The sequence below is a fragment of the Oncorhynchus mykiss genome, chromosome 3 (assembly GCF_057628025.1).
Source record: "Oncorhynchus mykiss isolate SJ-2025 chromosome 3, ASM5762802v1, whole genome shotgun sequence".
Classification (NCBI taxonomy): Eukaryota; Metazoa; Chordata; class Actinopteri; order Salmoniformes; family Salmonidae; genus Oncorhynchus; species Oncorhynchus mykiss.
Genome location: NC_143024.1, coordinates 93,883,762 through 93,897,133, shown reverse-complemented (window position 1 = coordinate 93,897,133; position 13,372 = coordinate 93,883,762). Strand labels below are relative to the sequence as shown.

The 13,372-nt window shown below is 47.4% G+C and overlaps 1 protein-coding gene across 2 annotated transcripts in view; it reads left to right on the top strand.

Annotated features, from left to right (window-relative positions):
* Positions 1–8,462: 8,462 nt before the first annotated feature.
* Positions 8,463–13,372, top strand: part of LOC110520662 (desmin) — a 37,335-nt gene continuing 32,425 nt past the window's right edge. Inside the window, exon 1 of one of the 2 annotated variants that reach the window (XM_036975334.2) lies at positions 8,463–9,294. In XM_036975334.2, coding sequence (XP_036831229.1) covers positions 8,717–9,294 — 578 coding nt within the window. In that variant the 5' untranslated portion in view covers positions 8,463–8,716. The remainder of the gene's footprint in view (positions 9,295–13,372) is intronic. The other variant, XM_036975333.2, reaches the window with a different exon arrangement.

Below are 13,372 nucleotides of genomic sequence, written 5' to 3'. Positions count from 1 at the left end.
CGGAGAGGAATCCAAGGACGCAGAGGAGTGGGCGGGCCAGGACAGAGTAGCAGAACTGAAGACGTGGGACTGGAGACAGGGGCCAAAGTCAGAGCGAGTAGAACTGTAGCGGAGAGGAAAACAGCTTCGGGCAAGGGAAAACAGGCATAACAGGATAACAAGATCTCAACAGGAACAAACGGATAGAAAAACGCAGACTGACTGAGAAGAGGTTACGATCTGGCAGTGTGGAAGAGGCAGGGCTGAATATTTGTAGAGGTCTTGATTATGGACCAGGTTGCAGCTGGTAGGGATCTGCTCTGTCTCCAGCACACCTGTCTCCGCCCACACAATCACACACAGAGAGAGAGGGAGAGAGCACTTGGGGAGTGGCGGCAGGTTAGGGAGACCGGATGAGGACGTGGCAGGAGCAGATGTTTCAGATGCAGATGTTTCTTTTCAAAAAAGAACCACAGACTGCAGACTGCTGAAGAGGTTAGATATGCAGTTAAAGACTTGCTTTAAATGTCATCTGGTACCTTATGATAACATCATGTTATTTGTGTATTAATTATGATAAAATGTATTATGATAAATAAAGGTAAAATAAATGATGCCATGATATGTGCCTGTATTTATGATGTGTGTTATGATACAATGTACCATGTTGTAATTTAGATGTAATATCCTAGGCATGTTATTGCATTACAGTGCCTTGCAAAAGTATTCATCCCCCTTGGAGTTTTTCCTATTTTGTTGCATTACAACCTGTAATTTAAATAGATTTATATTTGGATTCCATGTAATGAACATACACAAAATAGTCCAAATTGGTGAATTGAAATTGAAAATAATATCTTGTTTCAAAACAAAAGTTAATTTAAAAACGGAAAAAGAGGGGCGTGCATATGTATTCACCCCCTTTACTACAAAGCCCCTAAATAAGATCTGGTGCAACCAATTACCTTCAGAAGTCACACAATTAGTTAAATAAAGTCCACCTGTGTGCAATCTAAGTCTTACATGATCTCAGTATATATACACCTGTTCTGAAAGGCCCCAGAGTCTGCAACACCACCAAGCCAGCAGCAGCATGAAGACCAAGGAGCTCTCCAAACAGGTCAGGGACAAAGTTGTGGAGAAGTACAGATCAGGGTTGGGTTATGAAAAAAATAATCAGAAACATTGAACATCCCATGGAGCACCATTAAATCCATTATTAAAACATGTAATGAATATGGCACCACAACAAACCTGCCAAGAGAGGGCCGACCACCAAAACTCATGGACCAGGCAAGGAGGACATTAGTCAGAGAGGCAGCACAGAGACATGAAGCTGCAAAGCTACATAGCGGAGAAGTATCTGTCCATAAGACCCCTTTAAGCCGTACACTCCACAGAGCTGGGCTTTATGGAAGTGGGGCCAGAAAAAAGCCATTATTTACAGAACAAAATAAGAAAACACGTTTGGTGTTCGCCAAAAGGTATATGCGAGACTCCCAAAAACATATGGCAAAAGGTTCTCTGGTCAGATGAGACTAAAATTGAGCTTTTTTGGCCATCATGGAAAACACTATGTCTGGCACAAACCCAACACCTCTCATCACCCCGAGAACACCATCTCCACAGTGAAGCATGGTGAAGGCAGTATCATGCTGTGTGAATGTTTTTCATTGACAGGGACTGGGAAATTCTTGAAGGGAGGGAGGGAAACCTGTTTCAGTCTTCCAGAGATTTGAGACTGGGACAGAGGTTCACCTTCCAGCAGGACAATGACCCTAAGCATACTGCTAAAGCAACACTTGAGTGGTTTAATGGGAAACATTTAAATGTCTTGGAATGGCCTAGTTAAAGGCCAGACCTCAATCCAATTCAAAATCTGTGGTATGACTTAAATATTGCTGTACACCAGTGGAACCTATCCAACTGTACCAACATTCCTTTTCTTCAGAGGAAGAGTAGTAAGGATCAGACCAATGTGCAGCGTGGTAAGTGTCCATAATGATATATTTAATCAATCAACAGAACACTGAACAAAATAACAACCGAAACAAACACTAACACAGGATACAACCACCCACAAAACACAATAGAAAACAGGCTACCTAAATATGGCTCCCAATCAGAGACAACGGCTGACACCTGCCTCTGATTGAGAACCATACTAGGCCAAACACATAGAAATATAACAGAACAAAGCATAGAATGCCCACCCAAACTCACGCCCTGACCAACTAAAATAAAGACATAAAAAGGAACTAAGGTCAGAACGTGACAGTACCCCCCCCCCCCCCCCCCCCCAAATGTGCGGACTCCGGCCGCAAAACCTGAACCTATAGGGGAGGGTCTGGGTGGGCTTTTACCGCGGTGGCGGCTCTGGAGCGGGATGTGGACCCCACTCCACCATAGTCTCGGCCCACTTATGTGATGACAAATCAACAGGTATGGTTATATAACCTATCCAGAAAAATATACATATTTTTTATTACAAATAATTAGGCATCATGTTTATGATTCAAGGTTGCAGATGAGTTTTGAAAAATGGTAAATTTGCCAACATCCGGAGGGGAGGATCCACCTCTGTCTTTTCTGGGCTCCTTATTCAGTCTCCTCCACCTCTGTCTCCTCAGACTCTGTTACCTCAGACTCCTCATTCAGCCTCCTCAGCCTCTGTCTCCTCAGCCTCTGTCTCCTCAGACTCCTCATTCATCCTCCTCAGCTTCCTTATTCAGCCTCTGTCTCCTCAGACTCCTCATTCAGCCTCCTCATCCTCTGTCTCCTCAGACTCTGTCTCCTCAGCCACTGTCTCCTCAGACTCCTCATTCAGCCTCCGCATCCTCTGTCTCCTCAGACTCTGTCTCCTCAGCCTCTGTCTCCTTAGCCTCTGTCTCCTCAGCCTCTATCTTGCAGGATCGACTCCCCGAGCTGACAAGGTAAATATCTGTTGTTCTACCGCTGATCAAGGCATTTAACCCACTGTTCCCCAGTAGAATGTCATTGTAAATTAGAATTTGTTCTTAACTGACATGCCTAGTTCAATAAAGGCAGAATTTTTTAAAATACTGTCAAGAGGACACGTAACAGCTGGTGCATGTCCCCATCACGGACAGAGAGGTCACATGACTATTGTAATGGCTGGTGCATGTTCCCATCACGGACAGAGAGATCACATGACTATTGTAATGGCTGGTGCATGTCCCCATCATGGACAGAGAGGTCACATGACTGTTGTAATGGCTGGTGCATGTTCCCATCAAGGACAGAGAGGTCACATGACTATTGTAATGGCTGGTGCATGTTACCATCAAGGACAGAGAGGTCACATGACTATTCTAATGGCTGGTGCATGTTACCGTCAAGGACAGAGAGATCACATGACTGTTGTAATGGCTGGTGCATGTTACCATCAAGGACAGAGAGGTCACATGACTATTGTAATGGCTGGTGCATGTTACCATCAAGGACAGAGAGGTCACATGACTATTGTAATGGCTGGTGCATGTTCCCATCAAGGACAGAGAGGTCACATGACTATTGTAATGGCTGGTGCATGTTCCCATCAAGGACAGAGAGGTCACATGACTATTGTAATGGCTGGTGCATGTTCCCATCAAGGACAGAGAGGCCACATGACTATTGTAATGGCTGGTGCATGTTTCCATCAAGGACAGAGAGGTCACATCACTATTGTAATGGCTGGTGCATGTTTCCATCAAGGACAGAGAGGTCACATGACTATTGTAATGGCTGGTGCATGTTCCCATCAAGGACAGAGAGGTCACATCACTATTGTAATGGCTGGTGCATGTTTCCATCAAGGACAGAGAGGTCACATGACTATTGTAATGGCTGGTGCATGTTCCCATCAAGGACAGAGAGGTCACATCACTATTGTAATGGCTGGTGCATGTTCCCATCAAGGACAGAGAGGTCACATCACTATTGTAATGGCTGGTGCATGTTTCCATCAAGGACAGAGAGGTCACATGACTATTGTAATGGCTGGTGCATGTTCCCATCAAGGACAGAGAGGTCACATGACTATTGTAATTGCTGGTGCATGTTCCCATCAAGGACAGAGAGGTCACATGACTATTGTAATGGCTGGTGCATGTTCCCATCAAGGACAGAGAGGTCACATGACTATTGTAATGGCTGGTGCATGTTCCCATCAAGGACAGAGAGGTCACATGACTATTGTAATGGTTGGTGCATGTTCCCATCAAGGACAGAGAGGTCACATGACTATTGTAATGGCTGGTGCATGTTACCATCAAGGACAGAGAGGTCACATGACTATTGTAATGGCTGGTGCATGTTCCCATCAAGGACAGAGAGGTCTCATCACTATTGTAATGGCTGGTGCATGTTACCATCAAGGACAGAGAGGTCACATGTCTATTGTAATGGCTCGTGCATGTTCCCATCAAGGACAGAGAGGTCACATGACTATTGTAATGGCTGGTGCATGTTCCCATCAAGGACAGAGAGGTCACATGACTATTGTAATGGCTGGTGCATGTTACCATCAAGGGCAGAGAGGTCACATGACTATTGTAATGGCTGGTGCATGTTCCCATCAAGGACAGAGAGGCCACATGACTATTGTAATGGCTGGTGCATGTTCCCATCAAGGACAGAGAGGCCACATGACTATTGTAATGGCTGGTGCATGTTCCCATCAAGGACAGAGAGGTCACATGACTATTGTAATGGCTGGTGCATGTTTCCATCAAGGACAGAGAGGTCACATGACTATTGTAATGGCTGGTGCATGTTACCATCAAGGACAGAGAGGCCACATGACTATTGTAATGGCTGGTGCATGTTCCCATCAAGGACAGAGAGGTCACATGACTATTGTAATGGCTGGTGCATGTTCCCATCAAGGACAGAGAGGTCACATGACTATTGTAATGGCTGGTGCATGTTCCCATCAAGGACAGAGAGGTCACATGACTATTGTAATGGCTGGTGCATGTTCCCATCAAGGACAGAGAGGTCACATGACTATTGTAATGGCTGGTGCATGTTCCCATCAAGGACAGAGAGGTCACATGACTATTGTAATGGCTGGTGCATGTTCCCATCAAGGACAGAGAGGCCACATGACTATTGTAATGGCTGGTGCTAAATGCTATTAACCAGGAATGCCTTTTAACTTGTGTATTTTCTATTCCAACTCAAAACTCCCTACAGCTGCAGTGCTCCTTGCTTCGTGTTTAAGAGAATTACACATTTTCTAACATAAAATGAGGCCTCCCTGATAAATGTCATTTTTACCCGCCATTATCACCCCATGGTCCAACGTGTGGGAGATGAGACTGGGGGTCTATTTTCTGCTTCCTTGACAGGTCCCCTCTTGGGCCATGCAGTGACTAAGATTAGACTAACAGGCTAACGATAGCTGTGACACCAGCAGCTGAGACGTGTGTGCGCACACACGCACACGCACACACGCACACGCACACACACACACACACACACACACACACAACAACAACAACAGCAGCTGAGCTGTATTTTAGTGTGTGAAGCGTAATGACTCACTTGTATTGGCATGTGATAACTTAAATAGCAATGAATAGCAATGAGAAGCAATGAGTTTCAAGTTCCTTGGTGTCCACATCACCAACAAACTGTCATGGTCCAAGCACACCAAGACAGTCGTGAAGAGGGCACAATAATGATTTTTCCCCCTCAGGAGACTGAACATTTTTTGACATCGGTCCTCAAATCCTCAAAATGTTCTACAGCTGCACCATTGAGAGCATCCTGACCGGTTGCATCACCGCCTGGTATCGCAACTATTGGGAATCTGACCATAAGGCGCTACAGAGGTTAGTGCGAACGGCCCAGTACATCACTGGGGCCAAGCTTCCTGCCATTCAGGACCTCTATACCAGGCGGTGTCAGAGGAATGCCAAAAAATGGTCTAAGACTCCAATCACCTCAGTTATAGACTGTTCTCTTTTCTACCGGACGGCAAGCGGTACCGGAGTGCCAAATCTTGGAACAAAAGTCTCCTTAACAGCTTCTACACCTCAAGCCATAAGACTCCTGAACAATTAATCAATTGGCCACCGGACTATTTACGTTGACCCCCAACCCCTGTTTGTTTTTACACTGCTGCTACCTGCTGTTTACTATCTATGTGTAGTCACTTCACCCTACATGTACATATTACCTTGACATCTGTATCTGTTTATCATCAGGTCAGACTAGACAGTAGTCAGATGGTATATGTTTATCATCAGGTCAAACTAGACAGTAGTCAGATGGTATCTGTTTATCATCAGGTCAGACTAGACAGTAGTCAGATGGTATCTGTTTATCATCAGGTCAGACTAGACAGTAGTCAGATGGTATCTGTTTATCATCAGGTCAGACTAGACAGTAGTCAGAAGGTATCTGTTTATCATCAGGTCAGACTAGACAGTGGTCAGATGGTATCTGTTTATCATCAGGTCAGACTAGACAGTAGTCAGATGGTATCTGTTTATCATCAGGTCAGACTAGACAGTAGTCAGATGGTATCTGTTTATCATCAGGTCAGACTAGACAGTAGTCAGATGGTATCTGTTTATCATCAGGTCAGACTATACAGTAGTCAGATGGTATCTGTTTATCATCAGGTCAGACTAGACAGTAGTCAGATGGTATCTGTTTATCATCAGGTCAGACTAGACAGTAGTCAGGGCCTCCTGATCTACCCTAAAGTCCATTAAATCAAATCAAATCAAATTTATTTATATAGCCCTTCTTACATCAGCTGATATCTCAAAGTGCTGTACAGAAAACCAGCCTAAAACCCCAAACAGCAAGCAATGCAGGTGTAGAAGCACGGTGGCTAGGAAAAACTCCCTAGAAAGGCCAAAACCTAGGAAGAAACCTAGAGAGGAACCAGGCTATGTGGGGTGGCCAGTCCTCTTCTGGCTGTGCCGGGTGGAGATTATAATAGAACATGGCCAAGATGTTCAAATGTTCATAAATGACCAGCATGATCAAATAATAATAAGGCAGAACAGTTGAAACTGGAGCAGCAGCATGGCCAGGTGGACTGGGGACAGCAAGGAGTCATCATGTCAGGTAGTCCTGGGGCATGGTCCTAGGGCTCAGGTCCTCTGAGAGAGAGAAAGAGAGAATTAGAGAGAGCACACTTAAATTCACACAGGACACCGAATAGGACAGGAGAAGTACTCCAGATATAACAAACTGACCCTAGCCCCCCGACACTAAAACTACTGCAGCATAAATACTGGAGGCTGAGACAGGAGAGGTCAGGAGACACTGTGGCCCCATCCGAGGACACCCCCGGACAGGGCCAAACAGGATGGATATAACCCCACCCACTTTGCCAAAGCACAGCCCCCACACCACTAGAGGGATATCTTCAACCACCAACTTACCATCCTGAGACAAGGCTGAGTATAGCCCACAAAGATCTCGGCACAACCCAAGGGGGGGGCGCCAACCCAGACAGGATGACCACATCAGTGAATCAACCCACTCAGGTGATGCACCCCCTCCAGGGACGGTATGAGAAAGCCCAGTAAGTACTCAGGCCCTGTAATAGGGTTAGAGGCAGAGAATCCCAGTGGAAAGAGTTACTGGATAATGTCTTCGGTACCATGTGCTGCTCTGGCCCACTGCCCTGCTACCTGACCAGGCATGCTGGCTTTCTCAGGTGTTGCCATGGGAAACATCATGGCCACACACACACACACACACACACACACACACACACACACACACACACACACACACACACACACACACACACACAGGGCCCAATGTGTGTGAGCTTACTAGATGGATCCTGTGTTCAGGTCATGAGGAAGTGGGTGACCTCTAGCTCTAACACAACGCCATGAAACCTCCTGTACTCCTGACATTATGTCCACTGAAACAGTAGTTTGATGGCTTGGTGAGGCTTCCACCAGTAAAAATGGAGCTCAGTCGTTAACACATTGTGAAACCAGCAACATGGTAGGGTGTACAGGTGAACAGGTGTACAGGGTAAATATCTGCGTCGACTAGGTGTAATCTATTTGTGTTCTGTGATAGAGATACGTAGGGTAACTAACGGTAACCAGAACGTCATCTTTCTGTGATAGAGATACGTAGGGTAACTAACGGTAAACAGAACGTCATCTTTCTAAGAGAGCCACAATAATAATATACCCCCCCCCCACCTTCCTCCTCCCCCCTCCTACCCCCCCACCTTCCTTCCCTCCCCCTCCTCCCACCTCCCCTCTCCTTCCTTCCCTCCCCCACCTTCCTTCCTGCCCACCTTCCTTCCCTCTCCCCCCTCCCCCCTCCTTTCCACCTCCCCCCCTTCCGCCTCCTTCTTGCCTCCCCCCTTCACCCCCACATGGTACACCCCCTCTCTGGCCAGACTCCACCCTGCTACTGGAAACTAGACCCTATGACAGCTGAGAGAGAGAGAGAGAGAGAGAGAGAGAGAGAGAGAGAGAGAGAGAGAGAGAGAGAGAGAGAGAGAGAGAGAGAGAGAGAGAGAGAGAGAGAGAGAGAGAGAGAGAGAGAGAGAGAGAGAGAGAGAGAGAGCAGGAGATGAGAAGGAGTGGGGTGATTGAGGGAGTTGGAGGCTTGGGGTTATGGAGTGGGCGTTGTATGTCTACAAATAGCAGATCTCCTGTCCAACAGCCCCTCATTCAGTTAACAACCTTCAACAGCAGCCCAGTTCCTCCAGCCAGACCCTCGGACAACGTCCACCATGAGCAAGTCCTTCTCCTCCCAGTCCGCCCAGTCAGCCTCTTCCTACCGCCGGACCTTTGGTTCTGGTATTGGATCCACCCCAGGCATGTCCTCCATGTTCTCCCACAGTGGACGCGGCTCCTCCGGCTCCTCCGGCTCGGCCCACATGTCCTCTAGAGTCTACGAGATGACCAAAAGCTCCGCCCGCCCCAGCTACTCCTCCGGTAGCATTCGTTCCTCTTCCGGCGGTGCGATGCGCTCGTACGCCGGGATGGGCGAGAAGCTGGACTTCAGCTTGGCCGACGCCACGAACCGCGACTTCCTGGACACCAGGACCAATGAGAAGGCAGAGCTGCAGCACCTGAACGACCGGTTCGCCAGCTACATCGAGAAGGTCCGTTTCCTGGAGCAGCAGAACGCTACTCTGGTGGTGGAGATCGAGAGGCTGAGGGGTCACGAGCCGACCCGCGTGGCCGAGATGTACGAGGAGGAGATGAGAGAGCTGAGGCGTCAGGTGGACGGCATGTCCAATGACAGAGCCCGCATGGAGGTGGAGAGAGACAACCTGGCAGACGACCTGCAGAAACTCAAACTCAGGTGAGAGGTTAGGAGTCAGGGATCAGACGGACTGCATGAGAGGCCAGAGGTTATACACCATGCCAGCAAACACTGAAGACGAGAAGCTCGTCATATTCAGGAGCCACAATGGAAGTAGATTTGACTCAAACCGCATGCGGTAGAAGTCTGTAAAAACATAAAGAGAATCACTGAAACTACCTCTGTAATAGACTCTTTAAAGTTATTAGCTTGGGAATTTTGGACTGATTATGGGCCCCTAAGATATAAATACTTGACGTCTGTTGTTTATAAGCTTTATAGGTTTATAGGTCACTTGTCAATAAGTCACTTGGCTATAAGTCACCTGGCACAGTAGAGGTTTTTAAGTCACTTGTCAATAAGTCACTTGGCTATAAGTCACTTGTTTTATCTAATGGTAACATATTTTAACAGACCACGCTGACATGCCTTTCGGCTTGTGCCTCCAACAGTGCGTGTGTTTTCTATACGCGTTCCACAGCCCGTAGGGAGACATCCCATTTTGTGGTGATACATTTTAGTCAATGCAACGGTTTGCAGAGCTGTTAATAGATGTTTTCTATTTAAAGCTATTGGATCAGCAGTGCGAAATCATCTCTGGCGTTTTTTTGTATTGGATTGTCTCTCCGTTACTGCAACAGCTGGTAGGGTCTATCTCCTTCAAGGCCTCTGTGGGGGAGGGGTGTGAATGAAAGGATGCCGTGAATGAGGGGGAACGGGGGGTGGGGGGGGATGAGGGAGAGGCAAAATACTGTGGAAGTGAAGGAAAGGTTGAGAAGGTTAGGGGTGGAATATGCAGCTGCTGTGTAACACTGACCTCAGATCAGCTCAGGGTTGGTTGTCATAAAGAGTCTCAGAATAGGAATTCTGATCAGATCAGGTCTGTTCTGTACCCTGGTTTACCAGACCTGGTAGAGACTGATCTTAGATCAGGTATTAGAACACACTCTGCAATTCTGTTCCACAAACACCTTGGCTGTGTGTGACCTCTGACGAGGTATTATCGTCGATGGTAAAATCAGACACATTGCACGTGTAGCCGTCAATCAATACTGCATACAAATAGCCTGGACTGCCAAGCATTACACACGCTAGACAAGACTCTATTCCTGTAGTCACAGAGAGAGAGAGAGACTGTGGAAGGGTCCAGACTCTATTCCTGTAGTCAGAGAGAGAGAGAGAGAGAGAGAGACTGTGGAAGGGTCCAGACTTTATTCCTGTAGTCACAGAGAGAGAGACTGTGGAAGGGTCCAGACTCTATTCCTGTAGTCACATAGAGAGAGACTGTGGAAGGGTCCAGACTCTATTCCTGTAGTCACAGAGAGAGAGACTGTGGTAGGGTCCAGACTTTATTCCTGTAGTCAGAGAGCGAGACTGTGGAAGGGTCCAGACTCTATTCCTGTAGTCAGAGAGAGAGACTGTGGAAGGGTACAGACTCTATTCCTGTAGTCACAGAGAGACTGTGGAAGGGTCCAGACTCTATTCTTGTAGTCAGAGAGAGAGAGAGACTGTGGAAGGGTCCGGAATCTATTCATGTAGTCAGAGAGAGAGAGACTGTGGAAGGGTCCAGACTCTATTCCTGTAGTCAGAGAGAGAGAGACTGTGGAAGGGTCCAGACTCTATTCCTGTAGTCACAGAGAGAGTGTGGAAGGGTCCAGACTCTATTCCTGTAGTCAGAGAGAGAGAGACTGTGGAAGGGTCCAGACTATTTTCCTGTAGTCACAGAGAGAGAGACTGTGAAAGGGTCCAGACTTTATTCCTGTAGTCAGAGAGAGACTGTGGAAGGGTCCTGACTCTATTCTTGTAGTCAGAGAGAGAGAGAGAGTGTAGAAGGGTCCAGACTCTATTCCTGTAGTCAGAGAGAGAGAGAGACTGTGGAAGGGTCCGGACTCTATTCATGTAGTCAGAGAGAGAGACTGTGGAAGGGTCCAGACTCTATTCCTGTAGTCAGAGAGAGAGACTGTGGAAGGGTCCAGACTCTATTCTTGTAGTCAGAGAGAGAGAGAGAGAGTGTGGAAGGGTCCAGACTCTATTCCTGTAGTCAGAGAGAGAGAGAGACTGTGGAAAGGTCCGGACTCAATTCATGTAGTCAGAGAGAGAGAGACTGTGGAAGGGTCCAGACTCTAGTCCTGTAGTCAGAGAGAGAGACTGTGGAAGGGTCCAGACTATATTCCTGTAGTCAGAGAGAGAGAGACAGTGGAAGGGTCCAGACTCTATTCCTGTAGTCACAGAGAGAGAGTGTGGAAGGGTCCAGACTCTATTCCTGTAGTCAGAGAGAGAGAGACTGTGGAAGGGTCCAGACTCTATTCCTGTAGTCACAGAGAGAGACTGTGGAAGGGTCCAGACTCTATTCCTGTTGTCAGAGAGAGAGACTGAGGAAGGGTCCAGACTCTATTCCTGTAGTCAGAGAGAGAGAGAGAGAGTGTGGAAGGGTTCAGACTCTATTCCTGTAGTCAGAGAGAGAGAGAGAGAGACTGTGGAAGGGTCCAGACTTTATTCATGTAGTCAGAGAGAGAGAGAGTGTGGAAGGGTCCAGACTCTATTCCTGTAGTCAGAGAGAGAGAGAGAGACTGTGGAAGGGTCCAGACTTTATTCATGTAGTCAGAGAGAGAGAGAGTGTGGAAGGGTCCAGACTCTATTACTGTAGTCAGAGAGAGAGAGTGCGTAAGGGTCCAGACTCTATTCCTGTAGTCAGAGAGAGTGTGGAAGGGTCCAGACTCTATTCCTGTAGTCAGAGAGAGAGAGACTGTGGAAGGGTCCAGACTCTATTTCTGTAGTCACAGAGAGAGAGTGTGGAAGGTCCAGAGTCTATTCCTGTAGTCACAGAGAGAGACTGTGGAAGGGTCCAGACTCTATTCCTGTTGTCAGAGAGAGAGACTGAGGAAGGGTCCAGACTGTATTCCTGTAGTCAGAGAGAGAGAGAGAGTGTGGAAGGGTTCAGACTCTATTCCTGTTGTCAGAGAGAGAGAGAGACTGTGGAAGGGTCCAGACTTTATTCATGTAGTCAGAGAGAGAGAGAGTGTGGAAGGGTCCAGACTCTATTCCTGTAGTCAGAGAGAGAGAGTGCGTAAGGGTCCAGACTCTATTCCTGTAGTCAGAGAGAGAGAGAGTGTGGAAGGGTCCAGACTCTATTCCTGTAGTTAGAGAGAGAGAGACTGTGGAAGGGTCCAGACTCTATTCCTGTTGTCAGAGAGAGAGACTAAGGAAGGGTCCAGACTCTATTCCTGTAGTCAGAGAGATAGACTGTGGAAGGGTCCAGACTATTCCTGTAGTCAGAGAGAGAGACTGTGGAAGGGTCCAGACTATTCCTGTAGTCACAGAGAGAGACTGTGGAAGGGTCAAGACTCTATTCCTGTAGTCAGAGAGAGAGACTGTGGAAGGGTCCAGACTCTATTCCTGTAGTCAGAGAGAGAGAGACTGTGGAAATGTCCAGACTCTATTCCTGTAGTCAGAGAGTGAGACTGTGGAAGGGTCCAGACTCTATTCATGTAGTCAGAGAGAGAGAGAGTGTGGAAGGGTCCAGACTCTATTCCTGTAGTCAGAGAGAGAGAGACTGTGGAAGGGTCCAGACTCTATTCATGTAGTCAGAGAGAGAGAGACTGTGGAAGGGTCCAGACTCTATTCCTGTAGTCAGAGAGAGAGAGAGAGAGTGTGGAAGGGTTCAGACTCTATTCCTGTAGTCAGAGAGAGAGAGAGAGAGACTGTGGAAGGGTCCAGACTTTATTCATGTAGTCAGAGAGAGAGAGAGTGTGGAAGGGTCCAGACTCTATTCCTGTAGTCAGAGAGAGAGAGAGAGACTGTGGAAGGGTCCAGACTTTATTCATGTAGTCAGAGAGAGAGAGAGTGTGGAAGGGTCCAGACTCTATTACTGTAGTCAGAGAGAGAGAGTGCGTAAGGGTCCAGACTCTATTCCTGTAGTCAGAGAGAGAGAGTGTGGAAGGGTCCAGACTCTATTCCTGTAGTCAGAGAGAGAGAGACTGTGGAAGGGTCCAGACTCTATTTCTGTAGTCACAGAGAGAGAGTGTGGAAGGTCCAGAGTCTATTCCTGTAGTCGCAGAGAGAGACTGTGGAAGGGTCC